We start from the raw sequence: 25,138 nt of genomic DNA on the forward strand, positions 1-25,138 counted from the left end.
GCAGCAATGAGCAGCAGCGGTGGCCACGCCCGGGGATAGTATGTTCACTATTTTATTTAAGGACTAAAATGCAATAAGAAACCTGAAGATTTTTGGTTAAAATAAAGCCAATAATGCCATTTTTTTGTGGTCCCCCTTATTTAGAAAAGTACCGGAAAGTATCGATACCGGTACCAAAATATTGGTATGGGGACAACACTAGTTGAATGTGGTGATAAAGTGTAGTGTGGCGTGGTGTGAGAGTGGAGGTCATTCATCAGTGGAGCACAAGTAGTGCGAGGGGAGTGACTAAGTCACAGGGTCTATATATTCACATGTTTTGTCCGGTGGCTTTACGTCAATGAGAGAAGAAGAAGAAGAAGAAGAAGAAGAAGAAGAAGAAGAAGAAGTCCCCACAGCGCAGGATTATTACACGCCGTCATGGATTCGATCTTCCGCGCACTTTGCATGACTTTTGTCCTGGCGTCGTTCGGCCGCGGGTCAGGTGCGCTGGGTCCGGTGATCAGGTGCGAGCCCTGCGACGAAGGTGCGCGGCTATCCTGCAAGCCTTTGCCCAAGGACTGCGCCGAGAAGGTCCGCGAGCCGGGCTGCGGCTGCTGCCTGACGTGCGCGCTCAGCTTCGGCCAGCCGTGCGGCGTATACACCGGCAGATGCGGCTCCCGGCTCTCCTGCCAGCATCAGCCCGGCGAGACGAGACCGCTGCAGGCTCTGCTGGAGGGACGCGGGATTTGCGCGAACGCCACGACGACGACGACGACGAGCAAAAGACTCGCGGAGAGACAATCGCCCCCTGTCAATGACCTTCCAGGTATGCAATAGGTGATGTGTGCACCTGGAATTTGCATGCGTGATCCACACAGTAGACTGCATTGAGGGCTGTGGAACTGCACACAAATGAGCACAGAGTTGTCTTTATGGCTCATAGTGGACCTTTATAAGCTTCTAATTGAGTGTTGGAGGTAGGAGGGTCTTCACAAATATCTTCTAAATATAGTTCATTAGAGGTGCGCGGACCACTGAATATGATCGAAATAAACACAAACCAGTAAATATGGTGTTGATGTGCACCGGCCATTACGTATGATCGAAATATAGTGCAGCACTGACCATTAAAGGTGAGCTAAATACAGCACAGTACATTCCATGTGCACAGACCAATCAATAAACATGATCTAAATGTAGTCCATTAGAGGCGCAGGGGAGAATCAATATGATCTAAATGTAGTCCATTAATGGTGCAAGGAAGAATACATATGATCTAAATCGGGTACATTATACAGACCATTCAATATGGTCTAGAACAGGGGTGTCAAACATAAGGCCCTTTGTGCCTACATTTTTAAGTATAAAAATGAGCCGACATTTTGAATAAAGAAACTGCTGTTCCAAATGTGTACACTAAATGTCGTAATAGCAATTATTTGTATCTTTGTAGATGATCCTACATATGTAAAAAAAATAAATAATCCACATGTTAGTGCACCAGTCGAGGAAAATTAGCAAACTACATAAATAACATCATGTAATTTGATTGCATCTTGATAGATTGAAAATTAACACCAATGAGTTAAAGTACCAATGATTGTCTCACACACACTAAGTGTGGCGAAAATATTCTCTGCATTTGACCCATCACCCTTGATCACCCCCTGGTAGGTGAGGGGAGCAGTGGGCAGCAGCGGTGGCCGCGCCCAGAAATCATTTTTGGGGATTTAACCCCCAATTCCAACCCTTGATGCTGAGTGCCATGCAGGGAGGTAATGGGTCCCATTTTTTATAGTCTTGACTGATGAACATTATCACATAATTTATTCATAAAGTATAAATAACGACAGATACAATACTATTAACCACAACATGTAAGTGTAAAAAAAACAACAACAACATTATGATTGTACATTTTCAGGATGTGCTTGTTCTATTTTTAAACAAAGAAAACAATCTGAAGTTGTCTTTATTTTTAAGTTATCGTGCCGTGACTTTACCAGTCCGGCCCACTTGAGTTTGACACCTCTGGTCTAGAATTTCAGAGACCAAGTTGCACAAATCAATACATGTGACCAAAATATAGCACTTCAAAGGTGCACAGACCATTACAAATGATCTAAAAAAGGCACAGACCACAGACAATCAATCAATATGATCTAAACATAGTCCATTAGAGGCGCAAGAAAGAATCAATATGATCTAAATATGGTACGTTATACAGACCATTCAATATGGTCTAGAATTTCAGATACCGAGTATACTTAGACTTAGACTTCCTTTTTATTGTCATTCAAATTTGAACTTTACAGCACAGATAAGAACGAAATGTCGTTACATAAGCTCATGGTAGTGCAGGATAAAAAAGCAATAAGGTGCATATATAAATAAATAAATATATATAAATAATATATAAATATATATATAAAATAAATAAATATATATAAATAAATAAATAATAGTAATAATAAATTAATTAAAATTAATAATACATTAATAAATACCACATTAGAGTTGCACAGATCAATACATGTGACCTAAATATAGCACATTAGAGGTGCACAAACCATTGCATATGATCTAGAAAGGCACAGACCATAGACTACAATCTGAATGCAGTACAGTACAGTTGCACGGATCGGTGTACAGGCCATTCATTATGGTCTAAATGCCCTGACATTAGAGGTACACGTGTCATAAAAGACACAGACGATTAGATATTGTTGAAATACAGGAAATTAGAGGTGCAAAGATCAATAAATATGATCCAAATGTAGTACATTAAAGGTGCACAGACCATTAAATGTGGTCTACAGGTGTGCAGAACCCTGAAAATGGTCTAAATGTAGTACATAACAGGCGCACGGATCAATTAATGTGGTCAAAAGGTGTATGGATCATTCAATATGGTCTAAATACAGAACATCAGAGGTACACACATTAATAAATATGATCTAACTGTAGTACATCAGAGGTGAACAGACCACCATGTATGATTAGAGGGGCACATACCATTCAAATTGTTGAAATCCAGTACGTTAGAGGTGCAAGGATCAATAAATATGATCTAAAAGTAGTACACTGGAGGAGTGCGAAACATAAAATATGGTCTAGAGGTACACAGACCCTTGAATATGGTGTAAGTGTAGTACATTTCAGGTGCACAGATCAATATATATGATCAGTATGTGTGGGCGGCGTAGCTCAGATGGTACGAATCCAGCTTCCGCCATCCTAGTCACTGCCGTTGTGTCTTTGGGCATGACACTGGTGTATGAACGTGAAGGAATGTCCGCTGGTGGTCGGAGAGGCCGTAGGCGCAAATTGTCGGCCATGTTTCCGTCAGTCTACCCCAGGGCAGCTGTGGCTTCAAATGTAGCTTACCTATATAAATCTAATCCAACATTGCATTGGAGGGTAAATGTGGTCTAGAGGTGTGCAGACCATTCCATATTGTCTAAACACAGTACACAGACTGTTGGACTCATCCACTGTTGGACTCATCCATTTTCTATACTGCTTGTCCTCATTAGGGTTATCCTCCCCAGACTGAGAGGCTGACATGCTAACCACGCGACCACTGTGCAGCCCAGATCATTAAATATGATCTAAATACGGTACATTAGAGGTGCACGGACCATTTAATATGATCTAAATATAGAACTTTTGAGATGCATCTATTCTCCACCCTTTGTATATATTTGTGCATGTCCAGCAAGCATGTTCCTGAAAAAGCCACGTAATGACCAAACCACATGTTCCGGACAGAAATGATTGAGACTGTGGAGGAGCGTAACTCCACCGGCTTCCAGAAGACCCACAGACCGGTGGCACCCCCGAGACCTCCACTTCACCCCTTCCTCCATTCCGCCAAGGCCGAAATCCTCCGGCGGGAGCAGCGAAAGAGAACGAGAAGCTTTAAAATGGAGGTTCCGGGACCACTCATGACAGACCAACAGAACTTCTCCCTGGAGATCAAACCGGAGCCTGAGTATGTAAGTACCACGACCAATATTTTCCTTCCTCCGGAGCACACAGTTGGAATGTTTTCCCCTCTCTCTCTCTTTCTCTCTCTCTCTCTCTGAGCTTTTGGTGTTTTTCTCTTCCTGCGGGTGATGAAATGCTTTGGGGGGAACCGTTGCTGACGGTTGGCAGACCTTGCGACCAATAGAATGGCACGGCGGCAGCGAGCAGGGACCGTGGCCCTGCGGTTGACCTGGGTCAGGCGGTTGTTTGGCCACAAGGCGTCCGCGTGCCGGCTGCAGCAAGAGCCAACGGATGATGGATTGGTTGGTGTGAGTGGCTGTTGGGAAGCCCTGCTACTATTTTCATCCCTTCTTTGGCCACTACTACTGCCGGGCTTTGGCTGCATGGACGCTTTGATTAGCGAGCGGAGTGCTTGGACTTTAAGACAAGCCTTTTTGGCTCAGCCTTTAAGCTTCCCCCAATCCCACATGCAACCAATCATCCATCAATGTCCTATTCCGCTAATCCTGCAGGGAGCTCGAGCCTATCCAAGCTGACTTCAGGAAAAAGGTGGACTGCACCCTGAAATGGTCATAAGTCAATCACAGGGCACGTAACGTCAAATGGTACAAGTGATACAATCGGGATGTCTACAAATGTGGATGAAGCTCTGCTATCTGCCTTGTCAATGTGAACCTAACGTCACTCAAATAACCTAATCCATGATGTATACATGTGTATGTCTGCACAAAACAACCCTGATAATGTAGTGCTCACGTTTAAAAAACACTCGCTTCAAATCAAAACTACAGTGAAAGCCCAGACCATTTCATATCGTCTAACTCGGGGGTCTGCAATTTAAAATATTGAGAAAGAGCCATATTGGACCAAATTTACAAATTAAAGTCCTACTGAAACCCACTACTACCGACCACGCAGTCTGATAGTTTATATATTAATGATGAAATCTTAACATTGCAACACATGCCAATACGGCCGGGTTAGATTAGTAAAGTGCAATTTTAAATTTCCCGCGAAATATCCTGCTGAAAACGTCTCGGTATGATGACGTTTGCGCGTGATGTCACGGATTGTAGCGGACATTTTGGGACACCATTGTGGCCAGCTATTAAGTCGTCTGTTTTCATCGCAAAATTCCACAGTATTCTGGACATCTGTGTTGGTGAATCTTTTGTAATTTGTTTAATGAACAATGGAGATAGCAAAGAAGAAAGCTGTAGGTGGGAAGCGGTGTATTAGTGGCCGGCTGCAGCAACACAAACACGTAGCGGCTACGTCGTAGCCGGTGTTTCATTGTTTACATTCCCGAACGATGACAAATCAAGCTTTACCATACGCGCTACCGTGAGTACGCAGCTGCGGCTTCCAAACATTTGATCGCTTGCCCGTACGTGCGTGCCGCTATGTGCATGTCACGTACGTAACTTTGGGGAAATACTGTATATGTGCTGTATGAACTCTGGGGAGGTGAACGGTACTTTGGGCTGTGGGATTGAGTGTGTTGTGCGGGTGTTTAAATTGTATTGGCGGGTTATATGGACGGGAGGGGGGAGGTGTTTGTTATGCAGGATTAATTTGTGGCATATTAAATATAAGCCTGGTTGTGTTGTGGCTAATAGAGTATATATATGTCTTGTGATTATTTACTGTTTTAGTCATTCCCAGCTGAATATCAGGTCCCACCCGCCTCTCACAGCATCTTCCCTATCTGAATCGCTTCCACTGCCCTCTAGTCCTTCACTCTCACTTTCCTCATCCACAAATCTTTCATCCTTGCTCAAATTAATGGGGAAATCGTCGCTTTCTCGGTCCGAATCGCTCTCGCTGCTTGTGGCCATGATTGTAAACAATGTGCAGATGTGACGAGTTCCACAACCTGTGACGTCACGCTACTTCCGGTACAGGCAAGGCTTTTTTATCAGGGACCAAAAGTTGCGAACTTTATTGTCGATGTTCTCTACTAAATCCTTTCAGCAAAAATATGGCAATATCGCAAAATGATCAAGTATGACACATAGAATAGATCTGCTATCCCCGTTTAAATAAGAAAATCTCATTTCAGTAGGCCTTTAAAAGCCTTATTTAAGTGTTGTAACGAAGGCAACTTAAGTGTCTATATCAGCTTTAATAGCCTACTATCAAAATGTTTACTGTATGTGTCGCAGGCTGACGCTAATCTTCGTTGACAAAAATTTTGAAATCTAATATTTATGTTACACATTTTTACAACATTGGAAAACATTAGTAAAACGGAGGCTTCTCAGAGGGTGAGATAACTCCTGGAAAAGAAATAGATGTGTCGGTCCAAGTTAAAGAAAACTGAAGGCTGTTTTCTTCTAATGGACTTATTAAATGATTTGCAAGCTGGGTACAGTTTGCTGTGGTCTGGATCAACTTGGCAAACAACTATCAGAAATGCAGCCAATATTACACAAAGATAATGTGTCATGAGACATAAAAATATACATAAAATAAACAGAGACAATACTGAAAGTAAAGGAAATTAAATTAACTAAAATTTACCTACAAACGAGGCATAATGATGCAATATGTACATACAGCTAGCCTAAATAGCATGTTAGCATTGATTAACTTGCAGTAATGCAGTGGCCAAATATGCCTGATTAGCACTTCACACAAGTCAATAACATCAACAAAGCTCATGTTTGTTCACGTACAGCATAAAACGTTTGGTGGACAAAATGCGACAAAGAAGGAGTGGCATAAAACACGTCTTTCTCTGGCAGCGTCTGAGAAAGTTGTACATGCAAACAAACTACGGTGAGTTCAAGGACCGCCGAAATTAGTAAGACAAAATGGCGCTTGCCAAATACCTGGATCAGTGAAGCATGTTTAATATAAACAGTGGGAACAGTTAGGAAGGTTTGTGTCATGTTTGTCCTCCTACACTGTAGGAGGACAAACATGACACAAACCTTCCTAATTTTTGGTTTTAATATGGTTTCTGTAGGACCTACAGAAACCATATTAAAACTAAAAATATACTTTTTCCCCCTCATCTTTTTCCATTTTTATACATTTTTGAAAAAGCTCCTGTGAGCCACTAGGGCGGCTCTAGAGAGCCTCATGCGGGTTGCCGACCCCCGGTCTAACTCCAGTAAAGGAGAGGTGTCAAACTCATTTTCACTGAGGGCCACATCACAGTTATGGCTGCCATCAAAGGGCCGCTTGTAACCGTGAATAATAATTTATGAATATAAATGTATAGGATTCGCCTCATGATATTATACAATTGCCTATGCATTTGAATAATATTTTTTAAAATTTTTTACATACTCTAAAAAAAACCCTGCAGTTTTTTTGCAGTAACAAAAAAACTGGCAGCTCAGTTGCCACAATTTCACCGTATAATTTACGATGGTTTTAGAGCCACATTTCTGTAAATGAAAAATCGGTACTATTGTTTGTTTGTTTTTTACAGTAAAATTCTGGCAACTGAGCTGCCAGTTTTTGACCATAAAAGATATTGTAATTTTTACAAATAACTTGCTTTGAAATCATAAGTCGAGCAGATATTTATTGTTATATTTATTTTTATTAAAAAACGTTTGAAACGTATGATATAGTATTATATTTGTTGCATTATTAGATAATACTTTAAAAGATATGCAAGATATGTCCAAATAGAACAAATACATTTAATAAGAAAAGATAACTTTTTTGCCGCATAGTATTTCAAGGCTTTCGCAAACCAGGTCTAGCCCCCGGGCCTTGAGTTTCACACCTGTGTTACAGTGCGTTAGAGGTGTACAGACTACTAAATATGGCCTAAAAGTGGACACACCGTTAAATGTGGTCTAAATATAGTACATTAGGTGCAAACACCATTAAATATTGTCTAAAGTTGGACAGACCATTAAATATGATCTAAGTGTAGTCCATTATAGGTTTGCAGAACATTAAATATGGTCTCTAAATATAGTACACTGGGTGCAAAGAACATTAAATCTGGTCTAGACTAGTGATTCTCAAACTGTGGCTTCATCTAATAGTATGCCAAAAAAATCACTTGATTAAAGTACAATGTTTTATTTTGCTATATTCAAACACAGTGTTACTGTTCAATCTGCGTGTAATGTGACAGTTCCCAAAACATTAAATTCACTTGTTAAATGAAACATCTGCCTTGTTTTTAATGAAAACATAAACCTACTATGCTACTGTATTTTAATGTTGGTCATTATGGTGGCACTTGGAGAGCCAAGTTTTTTCTAAGGTGGTACTTGGTGAAAAAGTTTGAGAACGACTGCTTTAGACATTCACAGACCATTAAATATGGTCTAAATATAGTATAGTTACAGGTGCTCCGACACTTAAACATGTCCTTTAGGTGCACAGACCATTCAATATGGTCATTATATAGTACAAAACACAAAACCACTGAAGTTGGCACGTTGTGTAAATGGTAAATAAAAACAGAATACAATGATTTGCAAATCCTTTTCAACATATATTCAATTGAATGCACGGCAAAAACAAGATACTTAGCGTTCGAACTGAGAAACATTGTTATTTTTTGCAAATATTAGCTCATATGGAATTTGATGCCTGCAACATGTTTCAAAAAAGCTGGCACAAGTGGCAAAAAAGACTGAGAAAGTTGAGGAATGCTCATCAAACACTTATTTGGAACATCCCACATGTGAACAGGCTAATTGGGAACAGGTGGGTGCCATTATTGGGTATAAAAGCAGCTTCCATGAAATGCTCAGTCATTCACAAACAAGGATGGGGCGAGGGACACCACTTTGTGAACAAATGCGTGAGCAAATTGTCGAACAGTTTAGGAACAACATTTCTCAACAAGCTATTGCAAGGAATTTAGGGATTTCACCATCTACGGTCCGTAATATCATCAAAAGGTTCAGAGAATCTGGAGAAATCCCTGCACGTAACTTTGAATGCCCGTGGCCTTTGATCCCTCAGGCGGTACTGCATCAAAAACCGACATCAGTGTGTAAAGGATATCACCTCATGGGCTCAGGAAACCACTGTCAGTAACTACAGTTGGTCGCTACATCTATAAGTGCAAGGTAAAACTCTATTATGCAAAGCGAAAGCCATTCATCAACAACACCCAGAAACGCCGCCAGCTTCGCTGGGCCCGAGCTCATCCAAGATGGACTGATGCAAAGTGGAAAGGTGTTCTGTGGTCTGACGAGTTCACATTTCAAATTGTTCTTGGAAACTGTGGACGTCGTGTCCTCCGGACCAAAGAGGAAAAGAACCATCCGGACTGTTATAGGTGCAAAGTTCAAAAGCCAGCATCTGTGATGGTATGGGGGTGTATTAGTGCCCAAGGCATGGGTAACTTACACATCTGTGAAGGCACCATTAATGCTGAAAGATACATACAGGTTTTGGAGCAACATATGTTGCCAACCAAGCAAAGTCTTTTTCATGGACGCCCTTGCTTATTTCAGCAGGACAATGGCAAGCCAGATTATGCACATGGTACAACAACGTGGCTTCTTAGTAAGAGTGTGGGTACTAGACTGGCCTGCCTGTAGTCCAGACCTGTCTCCCATTGAAAATGTGTGGCGCATTATGAAGCCTAAAATATCACAACGGAGACCCTGGACTGTTGAACAACTAAAGCTGTACATCAAGCAAGAGTGGGAAATAATTCCACCTGAAAAGCTTCAAAAATTGGTTTCCTTCGTTCCCAAATGTTTACTGAGTGTTGTCAAAGGAAAGGCCATGTAACACAATGGTGAAAATGCCCCTGTGCCAACTTTTTTGCAAGATGTTGCTGCCATTAAATTCTGATTTAATGATTATTCGCAAAAAAAATACGAAGTTTCTCAGTTCGAACATTAAATATCTTGTCTTTGCAGTCTATTCAACTGAATATAAGTTGAAAAGGATTAGCAAATCATTGTATTCTGTTTTTATTTACCATTTACACAAAGTGCCAACTTCACTCGTTTTGGGTTTTGTAGAATGTTACAGGTGCCCAGACCATTTCATTTGGTCGTACTATAGAACAGTGGTCCCCAACCTTTTTGTAGCTGCGGACCGGTCATCGCTTGAAAATTTGTCCCACGGACTGGGGAGGGGGGGGAGGGGGGGGGGGTTAATGGACAATCATGTATGTTGCAGACTGTATTGATTTATATTGATATATAATGTATATATTGTGTTTTTTATGTTGATTTAATTTAAAAAAATAAAAATAAAAATATATATATATATATTTTTTTCATTTCTCGTGCGGCCGCGGCCCGGTACCAATCGGTCCACGGATCGGTACCGGACCACGGCCCGGTGGTTGGGGACCACTGCTATAGAACATTACAAGTGCTCAACCATTAAACACAGTATGTTATAGCAGACCATTCAATGTGGTTGTTATATAGAATGGTACAGTGCACACACCATTAAAAATGGTCGCAATATAAAGAATCACAGGTGCACAGACTATCAATATGGTCAAAACATGGACGATTACAGGCGCTCAGACCAATAAATAAGTCCAAGAGGTGGATAGATTAGATATGATCCAAGTAATGTACATTAGAGGTTTGTAGAACATTAAATATAGAACATTACAGGTGCTCAAACCATTAAATATGTATGCATGGACAGACCATTGAATATGGTCCAAACATAGCACAGTAGGAATACACATAACATTAACTATGGTACCCTAGGTGCAGACCCTTAAATAGCTTGTATCTTGTCACGTGACTACTTCCCGGAAATGGAAAAAAACGGTGGTCAATCAAACCAGTATGGTTACTGTGCAGCAAGCAGTGCTCTCGAACTATCCGAGTACGCAAAGGGCCTAGATCTTTCTGCAAAAAGCAGATACGAGCAAAAAATCTAACTACTCAATGGAATAGATCCTTATACTTTATCAAAAAAAAAAAATTTGTCGAGTGATATTAAGGATCATTTGTCGGTGGAGTTTCCCCAGACATATTGAACTACTTTGTGCTGCAGACGTCCTTCTACACGACAAAACAGACGGAAACTTGGAAAAGCATGGCGGTCTACAACTTCTTTGTGTGTGGCTAGGTCAAGGAAGTTGGTATCAGGACTCTCCCGGATAAATATGCATCGTTTTTGCTCGGGTGAGGTTGCATTTCATGATTCAACTACGCGTCTTGCGAGGATGCGTCCAAGTAAACAAACTACAACGACGAGCACATCCATTGAACAAACCAACAATTACTGGATCTTCACCATATTTGATTTTAGTCCTGTTGTCACATGTACTCTGACACATTTGTGTAGACCACAGGTGTCAAACTCAAGGCCTGTGGGCCAGATCTGGCCCTCCACGTCATTTTATATGGCCCGCAAAAGCCTGGAAATACTGTGTCAATAAAATACCTTATATTTTCTTTCTTTACTTTCTTATTTTCTTACTAAAGGCATTCGTTTTTTTAATCTAGTTTGACTGGGAAAAAATAGTGTCCAATATTGCAACAAATATTATATTATCTAACTTTTTTGGTCAAAATTCAAATAAATACTTAAACATCTGCTTAACTTATGATTTCAAAGCAAGTTATCCATCAAATTGTACACTATAAAAATGACCAATAGATTTTACTGTAAAACTTAGGGAGGTTTTTACAGCATATTACCGGTACTGTAAGTTTGAAAAACAAATACCAATGTTAGTTTTTTTGCAGTAAAATTCTGTTGACCGAGCTGTCAGTTTTTTTTTTGTGTTTTTTTTTTTTTTACTGTAAAATCCACGGTTGAAGATTTTATGGAACCACATTTTATTATGGTAAAAAAACTGGCAGCTGAGTTGCCAAAATTTAATTAAAGGCCTACTGAAACCCACTACTACCGACCACGCAGTCTGATAGTTTATATATCAATGATGAAATCTTAACATTATAACACATGCCAATACGGCCGGGTTAACTTATAAAGTGACATTTTAAATTTGCCGCTAAACTTCCGGTTCGAAACGCCTCTGAGGATGACGTATGCGCGTGACGTAGCCCGACGAACACGGGTATGCCTTCCACATTGAAGCCAATATGAAAAAGCTCTGTTTTCATTTCATAATTCCACAGTATTCTGGACATCTGTGTTCGTGAATCTGTTTCAATCATGTTCATTGCATTATGGAGAAGGAAGCCAAGCAAGCAAAGAAGAAAGTTGTCGGTGCGAAATGGACGTATTTTTCGAACGTAGTCAGCCACAACAGTACACAGCCGGCGCTTCTTTGTTTACATTCCCGAAAGATGCAGTCAAGATGGAAGAACTCGGATAACAGAGACTCTAACCAGGAGGACTTTTGATTTGGATACACAGACGCCTGTAGAGAACTGGGACAACACAGACTCTTACCAGGATTACTTTGATTTGGATGACAAAGACGCAGACGTGCTACTGTGAGTATGCAGCTTTGGCTTTTTTTTTGCGTATGTACGTAACTTTTTTAAAATATATAAGCTTTATGAACCTTGGGTTAGGTGAACGGTCTTTTGGGCTGAGTGATTGTGTGTGTTGATCATGTGTTTGAATTGTATTGGCGTGTTCTATGGAGCTAGGAGCTAGCAGAGGAGCTAGGAGCTAGCATAACACGTACCGTACCGTAAGTGCGCGTCACGTACGTAACTTTTTAAAAATATATAAGCTTTATGAACCTTGGGTTAGGTGAACGGTCTTTTGGGCTGAGTGATTGTGTGTGTTGATCGGGTGTTTGAATTGTATTGGCGTGTTCTATGGAGCTAGGAGCTAGCAGAGGAGCTAGGAGCTAGCATAACAAACACGCAGGTGTTATTATGCAGGATTAATTTGTGGCATATTAAATATAAGCCTGGTTGTGTTGTGGCTAATAGAGTATATATATGTCTTGTGTTTATTTACTGTTGTAGTCATTCCCAGCTGAATATCAGGTACCGTGAGTATGCAGCCTTGGCTGCTAAACATTCGATAACTTGACCGTATGTGCGCGTCACGTACGTAACTTTTTAAAAATATATAAGCTTTATGAACCTTGGGTTAAGTAAACGGTCTTTTGGGCTGAGTGATTGTGTGTGTTGATCAGGTGTTTGAATTGTATTGGCGTGTTCTATGGAGCTAGGAGCTAGCAGAGGAGCTAGGAGCTAGCATAACAAACACGCAGGTGTTTTTATGCAGGATTAATTTGTGGCATATTAAATATAAGCCTGGTTGTGTTGTGGCTAATAGAGTATATATATGTCTTGTGTTTATTTACTGTTGTAGTCATTCCCAGCTGAATATCAGGTCACCCCCGGCTCTCACAGCATCTTCCCTATCTGAATAGCTTCAACTCCCCACTAGTCCTTCACTTGCACTTTACTCATCCACAAATCTTTCATCCTCGCTCAAATTAATGGGGAAATTGTCGCTTTCTCGGTCCGAATCTCTCTCACTTCATGCGGCCATCATTGTAAACAATAGGGAACTTTGCGTATATGTTCAACTGACTACGTCACGCTACTTCCGGTAGGTGCAAGCCTTTTTTTTATCAGATACCAAAAGTTGCAATCTTTATCGTCGTTGTTCTATACTAAATCCTTTCAGCAAAAATATGGCAATATCGCGAAATGATCAAGTATGACACATAGAATAGATCTGCTATCCCCGTTTAAATAAAAAAAATTCATTTCAGTAGGCCTTTAAACAGTGGTACTGTATTTCTATTTATACTAATATGTTGTAAAAATAATAAAAAACCCCCAGCATATATTTTACAGTAAAAGTCTGGCAACTAAGCTGACAGTTTTTTTCTGTAAAAACATTGGTAAAATCCATATATTTTTTTTTACTATTTACGTTAAAAAAAGTAAAATATTTCAATTCATAGGCAAATTCATTAATTATTTACTGTTACAAGCGGCCCTCTAATGGCAGCCAAGACTGCTGTGTGGTACTCAATGAAAGCAAGTTTGACACCCCTGGTGTAGAAAATAAACAAGACGGTAGATGAAGAAATACCTTTCCAGATAAAGTATCATTGACCCTGACTTTCTGGTTTCTGTTTGTTAAAATACAAATATTACCAAGATAATACTTCAATGGGAAATAATAAAAGTTAAAGTACTGTATATCAAACAAACATTTTATGTGATCACTGCAAACTCACGCGTTCTTTGACTCTGCTCCCTTGAACTGGAGTGCTATGTTCGGGAGCCCCTTTTGTCGTTGTCCTTTCCTACAATCTTGCACTCTTCCGCTCAATTACCGTATGTTTCGGACTATAAGGCACACTTAAAATCCTTAAATTTGTTTTCAAAAATGGACCCGGTGCGCATAATGTATGGCATAATTCTGGTTGTGCTTACCGACCTCGAAGCTATTATATTTGGTACATGGTGTAATGATAAGTGTGACCAGTAGATGGCAGTCACACATAAGAGATATGCCAGTAAACAACATCCATCCATTTCTACCGCTTTTTCCCTTCGGCGTCGCGGGGGGTGCTGTAGCCTATCTCAGCTACAATCGGGCGGAAGGCGGGGTACACCCTGGACAAGTCGCCACCTCATCACAGGGCCAACACAGATAGACAGACAACATTCACACTCACATTCACACACTAGGGCCAATTTAGTGTTGCCAATCAACCTATCCCCAGGTGCATTTCTTTGGAGGTGGGAGGAAGCCGGAGTACCCGGAGGGAACCCACGCAGTCACGGGGAGAACATGCAAACTCCACACACAAAGATCCCGAGCCCGGGATTGAACCCAGGACTACTCAGGACCTTCATATTGTGAGGCAGACACACTAATCCCTCTGCCACTGTGCTGCCCAGTAAACAACACCAAAACTTTAATTGTTCCATTGAGAATATAGAACATTACACACGGCGCTCAAAAATCTGTCAAAATATTTTTAGTACGACTTCGGTAAGCTATGAAGCCGCGCCGCTTGATGGATTGTCGGCGCATTAAACATATAAGTATTATTATGGTGTATGTATAAGGACCGCAAAATGGCACCTATTAGCAGACATTACCTGCCGTTTTGTTTTGCAATATTATGCCAACCAACTTTTCTTACCTTCTGGTACCTGCAAATCTGTATTTGGGATCTGCATAAGTATTGAAAATTTGCGCGAGTCTGCCATTGTAGTCCGTGCCAACGCCTTAGTCGATAAACGTATTATTTTTGTCAATCTTCTTGTTATGGGACATTCATCTTCCGCTGTTGCCATTTCTAATATAAAGTAGCGTAAAGTTCTTACTTATATCTGTCGGTAGACTAGCTATCAAAGTGCTAAAAACTGTAGTGAGTTTACATAATTCACCCACGGAACTTTAGTTAATAGAGAGTTCTGGTTGGACGGTTTTTCACGGGACACATTTCTGGCGTTGATGTTGCACTAGTGAGCCACAGATGAGGAGATGCTGCTCCGTTATTCATTTAAGTAAAGTGTGAATGTCAATAATGTTTATCCTTTTCCCGATTCGAACGGTTTGTAAAGCCGAAAAGAAGGCAAGCATAAGGCCATTTTTTTTCGAGAACGGCGAAATGGCGCCTCGTACCCATTGAGAACAGACGCTGGCTTGACCACCACCATACAGTATTTAACCAGCAAGACGTGACGTCATGTGAATCCAAGCAATATGGTCTCGAGGCTACCAGGCGATGAAATATGATCCAAATATGATATATTGTGGTTTACATTACATGGAGGTGTACAAATGTGTGTTGTCACTGCCTAATGTCGACAGCAGTTGTCGACATGGAATGTGGTTGCTTTGCAAGTTCAGTAAATGTAAACACAGTCATAGCAGCTATGGGTCACTTGGAAACACTGCACATGTACACACAACAAAGATCAGATACAGCCACTTAATCGGCATATCTGTGACAATGTTGAGAGAAGATACAGTAAATGCTTATCTGTTGTGCAGGGTCCCTGTCGGCGAGAGATCGAGAGCATTCTCAGCAGCCTGAAGATTACAGACACCCTCAACCCCCGTGGTTTCCGCATACCAAACTGTGACAAGAAGGGCTTCTATAAGAAAAAACAGGTACGGCACAAAAGTACATTTAGAGAACAGGATTTCTGCAGGTATCAGCAAATCTAATTGAATGCTTTTTAATGCAACTTAAAACATTTTTAACGCCCATGTCCTACTGCAGATCGTTATTATCAATATTTAAAAAGCATACAATTGTCTGCCTGGACAAACTTATAAGCATTTAGCAATAATAATGTTGAATAGTTGAAAGGTTAGCCAAATTAAGCACACATGTAATCCTAAAATATACTAATAAAGCGAGTAAACCTTTTAAACACAAAAACACACTTAATTACTGTAATATTTTAACTATTGTAATTGGAAGGTCACTTAATTATCCTAAATAGGTAAACAAATAATAAAGTAGACTCAATCTTTCTTAGAAAATATTCAGTAAATATTGAACATCGTGAATTGCACTTTTTTCCCCCCAATTGGAAAACTGGGTGGTTTGTTTTGTTGTCTTTTTTGTTACCAATTGCAATCTAATGAATTTTTTAAATCAATCAATCAATCAAACTATTTATAAAGCGCTTTTCATACATTAAATAAATGCAACGCAAAGTGCTTTACAAAGTTGAAAACAATACCCCGATGACCCATATCCACCATTATCACATACGCACGCACGTACACAGATACCAAAGACAAACACACACATATGCAACAATACGAACAAATGAATGAGTACAGTGGAGACAGGTGAGTAAACACTATCACAGGAGCCATCTGCACCAGGACGCTGACACAAAGCGCCCCCACAGCACGGCCGATAACCCCAGATGGCTCCCTCTGAGGAACGTTTGAAAGTTAAAATAATAAAACTTGTAAAATAGTAAGAACCATGAGAAGAGACAAAGGATAAAATACAAGTAAGACATATGAAGATGAACAAAAATGAAAACAAATCATAAATAAATAAATAAAAAATATACAAATGAAATTAATATACAGCACCTGTAACACAGTTAGCCATATATTTTTTTTTACCGGCATGATGGCACGTTGCCATGTCGTGACAATGCTGGTTTTACGAGCAGAGGAGCATGTTCGGCAGCGCACAATCACGTAGTACTTACAACCAGACACAGTGTGTAGACAGAAAAGGGAGAATGGACACATTTTGGCTTAAAAACTAACAATGAAGGTGAAGTTATAACACTGAAACGCCCTCAGGAAGAGGTACTTTAAAACATTGCTAGCTAGTTAGCGGCTAATGTCAATCCGCAATCAGCAGTGTTTTAGCTACTTCTAAATCACTAATCCTCCCACTAATCATCCCTGCAGGACGAGGAATAGCTAAACAAGCTCCACTACTCACCGTAGGTGGATACAATAGCTCACCGGCGTCACAATGTAAACAAACGGCTTGGGTGGATCTACACCTGACATCCCCTGAAATGATACCAAGTACAAGAGTGTATCTAGTCGATACTACTAAGATTACATCAATATTTTTTATCTTCACAAAATATTATATTCATAAACTCAGGAAATAAGTCCCTGGACACACGAGAACTTAAATTATGACCAATGTATGATCCTGTAACTACTTGGTATCGGATCGAAACCTAAATTTGTGATATCATCCAAAACTAATGTAAAGCATCCAAACAACAGAAGAATAAGTGATTATTACATTTTAACAGAAGTATAGATAGAACATGTTGAAACGGAAAATAAGCAGATATTAACAGTAAATGAACAAGTAGATTAATAATCGATTTTTACAGCTTGTCCTTTATAATTTTGACAAAATAATAGAATGATAAATGACACAATATTTTACTGCATACGTCAGCAGACTAATTAGGACCCTTTGTTCGTTTACTTACTACTAAAAGACAAGTTGTCTAGTATGTTCACTATTTTATTTAAGGACGAAATTCTTCGATTGCAATAAGAAACATATGTTTAATGTACCCTAAGATTTTTATTAAAATAAAGCCAATAATGCAATTTTTTTGTGGTCCCCTTTATTTAGAAAAGTTTTGAAAAGCATCGAAAAGTATAGAAATACATTTTGGTACCGGTACAAAAATATTGGTATTGAGACAACCCTAATAGAACTAAATAAAATATTGCATAACTAATAAGATAAAAAGTAAAATAATGAATATTAGGTAAAAGCCAAATCAAAAAGGCGGGTCTTAAGCTTACTCTTAAAAACATGGACGTCCCTTTTAAGGCTTTTCAATGCCATTTAAAGCCTTGATTTTTGCAAAATCCATTTAATATTTTTTTATGCTTTTTAATGCCACACGGAAACCCTGGAGAAGAAAGCAGTGCATAGAAATGACGCGAAATATTGTAACATGTCCGCTCCTCCTCTTTGTTTTTATCGAACAGCGTCTCAAAACAAGTTTGAGTATTTTCACAAGGAAGCGTCGGCGTCTCGCCGAGTGCACGCCGCATGAATAAAGATTGGGAGCGCAGTGAGTCAAACTGCAGCAGCACCAATTATAGACGTGAATCTGCCCTCCTGTATTCATCGGTAGTTATTAGAGCCTCATCATTGCACCGCCGTACTGAGTGAGGTAGACCCCGAGCCACACTGGCACTGGAGACACCAAACCACAGGGCCCAAACCCTCAGTGGCCCTGCCGACGCCGGGGAACCTTTTCCAGCGAGACAGACGTCAAGGTGGCCGCCGGCACCCGACGTACTCGCCCCATAATTGCTGGACTTTTCAGAAGTGAGGGCCCAGAAATAGAGCGGCAGCCATCTACCCCCTCCTCCTCCTCTCGCGTCCCTCTGTAATAAATGAGCGGCTCTGACGCGTTCATATGGAGGCACTTAAGGCCCCACGTATTGCATAGCCTCCTGCTTAATGGCCGCGTTCTCCTTTGACCCGCAATCATGGCTTGAGCAGCCACGCGAACGCCAGCCTCATTGTCTTTGTTTACGCCGAGCGGACGCAGAGGACTGTTCCACAGCCCTCGGGGCGCTTCAAGGAGTGGCTGACTTTTCATGTGGGCCAGCCTGATTTGGACATGTGGAGCCGGGCCACCCCTTAATAGCATCCACCGGTCTGCAAAACACTTCTTGTCGCGATGCATGCGCTACGAACCAGGGATTATACGGGATGCCGATCAGCGCCCTTGGACACGGCGGATGCACGTTTTACTCCAGCGGAGGTTGACCTTTAGTAAAATTGGCAGTAAAATAACAGCCCTCGGGTTTCTCCACGCAGACTCTGTAAGTCATTTGTAGTACCCATAATTTGGAGCTGTGGGGTATAATCAGCAACAGATGATTCGTGCTGCCACCGGCTCCTGAAAATAGATCTCGGTTCTCAGTTGTTCACGAACGTCCCTAAGCAAATATTTGAGCAGGTTTCTGTTTACCTTTAAGGCCTCTATATGTGTGCGTAACAGGAGGCAGACCATAAAAGTAGCTGAAAATACCAAGGCTGCGTCCACTCGGGCACAATCTGCCCATTAATGCCGCCTAACTATCGCCGTTCTCCTTCATTGACTAAAGTGCTCCCATAATGCTGCACATTCACCTTTCCTGTCCCTCCTCTTCACTCGCAGTGCCGTCCGTCCAAGGGCAGAAAGCGAGGCTTCTGTTGGTGCGTGGACAAATTCGGGCAGCCTCTGCCAGGTTTCGATGGGAGGGAGCGAGGAGTCGCCCGGCATTACCACTCAGAGAGCCAATAGGAGCCTGTAAACAAGATCCGTAAACAACCAGAGACGCTGAGGATATCGGGAGACGGGTCAAGACGGTTCGGCTTGTTGAAAAGACGATGGATTCTTCACAAACTCTCCTGACAAAGACTCACCTCGAGTAATTGATCTCGACAGCTGAGAGAGAGAGAGAGAGAGAGAGAGAGAGATGCACATCATTATTATTATTATTATAAACATGCATTCTCTCAGTGTAGGCATTACTTTGTTTATGCTTTCAAGGTTTGCTTCCTTAAACACAGAAATACATCATCGTCGTCCTGATCAGTCAGGTGGGTGTTCCCAAGTTGTGGCTTCAGGACCCGAAATGGGTCACGGGTGCAGTTTTTCTGGGTCATCATGGAAGTAAAAAGACATTTTATTCATCCATTTCTCAACAAAGATATTCATGTTTGTAAGAATTTCATGTCTCGTGTGTGTTTTTATTATTTTAGATTTAACGGGCCATTAGACCAAATCAGTGCTATTGACTTGTTAAAACTCTTAAAATAAATTGCCGTATTTTTTCAGACTATAAGGCGTACTTAAAATGGTTTCATTTTCTCAAAAATCGACAGTGCACCTTATAACTCGGTGCGCCTAATGTACGGAATAATTCTGGTTGTGCTTACCGACCTCGAAGCAATTTTATTTGGTACATGGTGTAATGATAAGTGTGACCAGTAGATGGCAATCACACATAAGAGATACGTGTAGACTGCAATATGACGCCAGTAAACACCAAAACTTTAAATGGTCTATTGAAAATAAAGAACATTCCACACGGCGCTCAAAAATCCATCAAAATGTTTTAGTACGACTTTGAAGCCGCACCGCTTGATGGATTGTCGGCCCATTACGGCTACCGTAGTCAGAGATACAAGTATTACTATGGTGTGAGGATAAGGACCGCAAAATGGCACCCATTAGCAGACATATTATCTGGCGTTTTGTTTCCCAATATTACGTAAAACCAACTTTTCCTTACCTTCTGGTACCTGCTGATGTGTATTTAAGGTCTGCATAAGTCCTGAAAATTTGCGCACATCTTCTACTGCAGTCTGTGCCGATTCCGTAGTCGATAAGCTTCTTCTTTTTCTCTAACTTCTTGTTATGGGACATTCACACTCTGCTGTTGCCATTTCTAATATAAAGTAGGGTAAAGTTCTTACTTACAGTATATCTGTCGGTAAACTCGCTATGAAAGCACTAAAACAAACTGGTGTAGTGAGTTTACATTATTCACCCACGGAACTTTAGTTATTAGCAGTGTTGGGTTAGTTACTGAAAACCAGTAACTAGTTACAGTTACTAGTTACTTTATTTCAAAAGTAACTCAGTTACTTACACCAAAAAGTAATGAGTTACTGTGAAAAGTAACTAGTTACTTCTTTTTTTTCTTACTTTTTTTTTTAAAGCTCCCATTAATGCCCTTTTAGCCTTCATTTCAGTACTGTTATTGCACTGGAGAATAATGCAATGTGTTGATCAATTTGACATGCATTTGCATCACTGAACTCTGCTAAGCAATGTGCATGGTCTACATACAACACACAAAGACAAAGATATGTTTCCAAGGGCCAATTTGTCGCCAGAACAAATTGACAAAACTATTTGAAATAGCTGCAACATAACATACATAAGTAACAAATAGCATAATAACAACATAGCTGAAAACCAAGGAAGGTTTACACTACATACACAAAGCCTAACCAGGCATTTTTTCCTCAAGGAATTCTGACACAAAATCATGTCTGAAGCCCAGAACACTCTACACATTTCCCCAGTATTAGTTTAGAGATAAGGAAAGATTGGCCTGGCCCACTAAGATCCCTCTTTATGTTTGTGAACTTTATAGTCTATACATTTAGAGTGATGTGATAATCAAACACTCTAGAAGTCTAGAATGAAAGAGTATATAAGAGAATTGACAGCAATGTTCCCTCTAAGGTGCGCGCCTGTGCAATTTCGCACAGCTCAAGTGTCCTCTGCGCACAGCAAATCTATGCCACGCACAAAATCAAATAAAAAAATAAGCGCATAACAATTTGACACACGGACACGACAGAGAAAACAGTTTTCGTCATCATTGTTCAAATATTGTAACGTCTGTCGAGACGCTTTGAGGACATGAATTCCATCCATCACTTTACTGAGCAAAACTCGGCCATAAACACATCACCAAAACATTAGTAAAAAAAATTATATCTAGCAAAAGTGGTCATTTTCTGCAGTACAAACCAGACCAAAAGCAACTTTGTTAGATCAACAGCAGCCGCTCGCTCTTTCTCACTTGCGCCAACACATGCACATATGGCACTTAGCCAGTGATGCGTTTACAGCCACACAAAAAGTTGGACAACTCCAACACCACACATAAAGTGTCATTCCAGGTCATTACACTATGATTTACTAATCAAATGTGTGCTTATTCTAGTGTCATTTATTAGGAATCTTCATTTATAAATATTAATCATGAAATGCTGTTAGTATATTAAATAAATACTATTAAAAATATATTTTTTACAAACAGGAAGTTGCAGGAATGTACACATGATCCCCTGCTTACATCTCATTGTGCAACATGTGAATGTTTTAATGGGAACTAAATGCAATGTCTGAAAGGGGTACAAATTATTTCCAAAGCAGGACCTCCACCCAGACAAACAATACAAGTACACAGTTCATGAAAAACAATATTTTTTGTTATTGTCATTCTAAGTGGGCCTAAACACTTATATTAGAAAATAACCTCATGGAAATGACTGCTGTCATTTGATTATAGTAATAAGAGAATGTTGTCTGTCTATCTGTGTTGGCCCTGCGATGAGGTAGGTTCTTGTCCAGGGTGTACCTCGCCTTCCGCCCGAATGCAGCTGAGATAGGCTCCAGCACCCCCCGCAACCCCGAAAGAGACAAGCGGTATGAAATGGATGGATGGATGGAGATGGAACTTGTTATTTAGTCAGGTTTGGGACAGGTGTGCTGCTGGTGTAGCCACGGTGTGCACGTCTGATGTTGCTCACATGGGTTCCACTGAATGCTCAGGGAGGTTTTGCGTTTGCTCACACACATGAACAATTAGAGGGAACATTGATTAACAGAGTGTGTACCTTCAGTGCTGAATGATGAGCAGAGGCAGAGTTAATCCTTAAATGGTGGTGGTGAAGTGGCATTGTAGTCTCTGTCTCTCTTTACTAGCTTCGTCGAAGCATGTTGCTTATGTAGCTTGTTTCGGCAGATTTGAATTGCTGTTTTGGGCAGTAGATGGGATCTTTGATCCAAAGCACAATTTACATTTAACTAAAATGTTATTTCCTTTGTGCTCGACAAAAGAAAAGTAGTGAAAATATCTCCATGTTAACAAACTCGACTTCTGGCTCCGCCATGATCAGACACGCCCCCCCCACACTCACACCCAGACACACACAGAGCGCACGTCTCTGTCTTGTGACACAAGAAGAATCAGAACGATGACACTGCAGCGCTCCGATAAAACACTTTATGCTACATAAAAAGTAACGCAGTAACGCATCATGTAGTAACGGTAACTGAGTTACTGAATATAAAAAATAACGCGTTAGATTACTAGTTACCGCCGAAACTAACAGCGTTACAGGAACGCGTTACTTTGTAACGCGTTACTTTGTAACGCGTTACTTTGTAACGCGTTAGTCCCAACACTGGTTATTAGATAGTTACGGTCAGACGGTTTTTCACGGGACACATTTCCGGCGTTGTTGCACTAGTGAGCCACGGATGAGGAGATGCTGCTCCGTTATTGATTTAAGTAAAGTCTGAATGTCATTAAAACAGTTAGCTCCATCTTTTGACACTTCTTCCACTCCCGTCCTTGCATGCTACACCGCTACAACAAAGATGACGGGGAGAAGACGCTGTCGAAGGTGAGCCACGTAAATAAGACCGCCCACAAAATGGTGCATCCTGAAGAGACTGTCAGAAAGCGACTTGAAGATGATCTGCAAAACATAATCTATGCAACATTTTGACCAAAGAACCACCATTACATGTTATGTAGACCACAAGGAAGTGTTTTACATTTAGAAAAAAAATCATAATATGACCCCTTTAATGCGCCTTATAATCCGGTGCACCTTTTGTATGAAAAAAGACCTGAATAGACCCGCTTATCGGCAGTGCGCCTTTTAATCCGGTGTGCCCTATGGTCCAAAAAATACGGTACTTAAAATGTGTATTAGCCCCTTCAGACTACCGTGTTTTTTGGACCATAAGGCACACCGGATCGATGAAAGGGTCTTTTTTCATACAAAACACGTGCCAGATTATAAGGCGCATTAAAGGGGTCATATTATGATTATGTTTTCTACGTGGAAAACACTTCTTTGTGGTCTACATAACATGTAATGGTGGTTCTTTGGTCAAAATGTTGCACAGATTATGTATACACACCATCGCTTTCTGACCGTCTCTTCAGGAGCGCCGTTTTGTGGGTGGTCTTATTTACGTGCCTACACTCTGACTGCGTCTTCTCCCCGGCATCTTTGTTGTAGTTTTTAGCGCTTCCGCAGCGAGTCTACTGATAGATATGAGTTACAACTGTACGCTACTTTGTATTAGAAATGGCATCAGCGAAGGATGAATGCCCCACAAGAGGATAGAGAAAAAGGAGCAGTCATTTGACTACGGCGCTAGCTACATTGGCGGATGTGCACAGATTTTCGGGACTTATGCATATTCCAAATACTGCACACAACATCAGCAGGAACCAATAGGTAAGAAATGTTGGGTTTTGCATAATATTGCAAATAATATTTTTTTCCTAATAGGTGCCATTTCGGGGTCCTTAGACACCATAATAATAATTGTATGTTGAAGCACAGTGCGTCTGACTATGGTAGCTGTAATGCTACGCGTTCCATCAAGCGGCGTGGCTTCGTAGTTTACCAAAGTCGTACTAAAACATCCTGACAGATTTTTGAGTGCTGTGTGTACACTGCTGCACTTGCTAGCGTCTTTTATCGAACAGGCTTCAACCTGCAGTCCATACATTCTGTATCTCTTATGTGTGGCTGCATTTTACTGGTCACACTTATTACACAATGTACCAAATAAATTTGCTTCGAGGTCATAACCAGAATTAATACGTAGATTAGGCGCACCGAGTTATGAGGCACACAGCGATTTTTTAGAAAATGAAAGGATTTTAAGTGCGCCTTAAGATCCGAAATATACAGTACTTTTGTTTTGATGACGAGTAACAGGACTGAAAGTAACAGGAGTAAGTTTTTAGCAAAAAATCAGCAAAACCATGAATTATAGTCACATGACATTGTGAGTGTTAGCTAAAGTCATCGGATGTGGCGGATGTGCAGATGTTTGGGACTTATGCAGATCCCAAATACACATCAGCAGGAACCAATAGGTAAGAAATGTTGGTTTTGCATAATATTGCGAATAATATTTTTTTCCTAATAGGTGCCATTTTGAGGTGCTTAAACAGACACTATAATACTACTCGTATGTTCAAA

The 25,138-nt window shown here is 40.6% G+C and overlaps 1 protein-coding gene across 1 annotated transcript; it reads left to right on the forward strand.

Annotated features, from left to right (window-relative positions):
* Positions 1-256: 256 nt before the first annotated feature.
* LOC133631339 (insulin-like growth factor-binding protein 3) lies at positions 257-20,143 on the forward strand. The gene is made up of 4 exons (XM_062023522.1): positions 257-808; positions 3,754-3,980; positions 15,850-15,969; positions 19,497-20,143. Exons 1-4 carry the CDS (start codon positions 421-423, stop codon positions 19,620-19,622), a joined length of 861 nt encoding a protein of 286 aa, XP_061879506.1. The 5' UTR covers positions 257-420; the 3' UTR covers positions 19,623-20,143.
* Positions 20,144-25,138: the final 4,995 nt, after the last annotated feature.

Source organism: Entelurus aequoreus, linkage group LG16, assembly GCF_033978785.1.
Source record: "Entelurus aequoreus isolate RoL-2023_Sb linkage group LG16, RoL_Eaeq_v1.1, whole genome shotgun sequence".
NCBI classification, from domain to species: domain Eukaryota; kingdom Metazoa; phylum Chordata; class Actinopteri; order Syngnathiformes; family Syngnathidae; genus Entelurus; species Entelurus aequoreus.

Bases quoted from the DNA above. Each gene is read 5' to 3' on its own strand.
- LOC133631339 (XM_062023522.1), top strand. From the start codon at position 421: ATGGATTCGATCTTCCGCGCACTTTGCATGACTTTTGTCCTGGCGTCG. The intron at 809-3,753 runs GTATGCAATAGG...TGTTCCGGACAG, and splicing joins CCCTGTCAATGACCTTCCAG to AAATGATTGAGACTGTGGAG. The intron at 15,970-19,496 runs GTACGGCACAAA...CTTCACTCGCAG, and splicing joins GCTTCTATAAGAAAAAACAG to TGCCGTCCGTCCAAGGGCAG.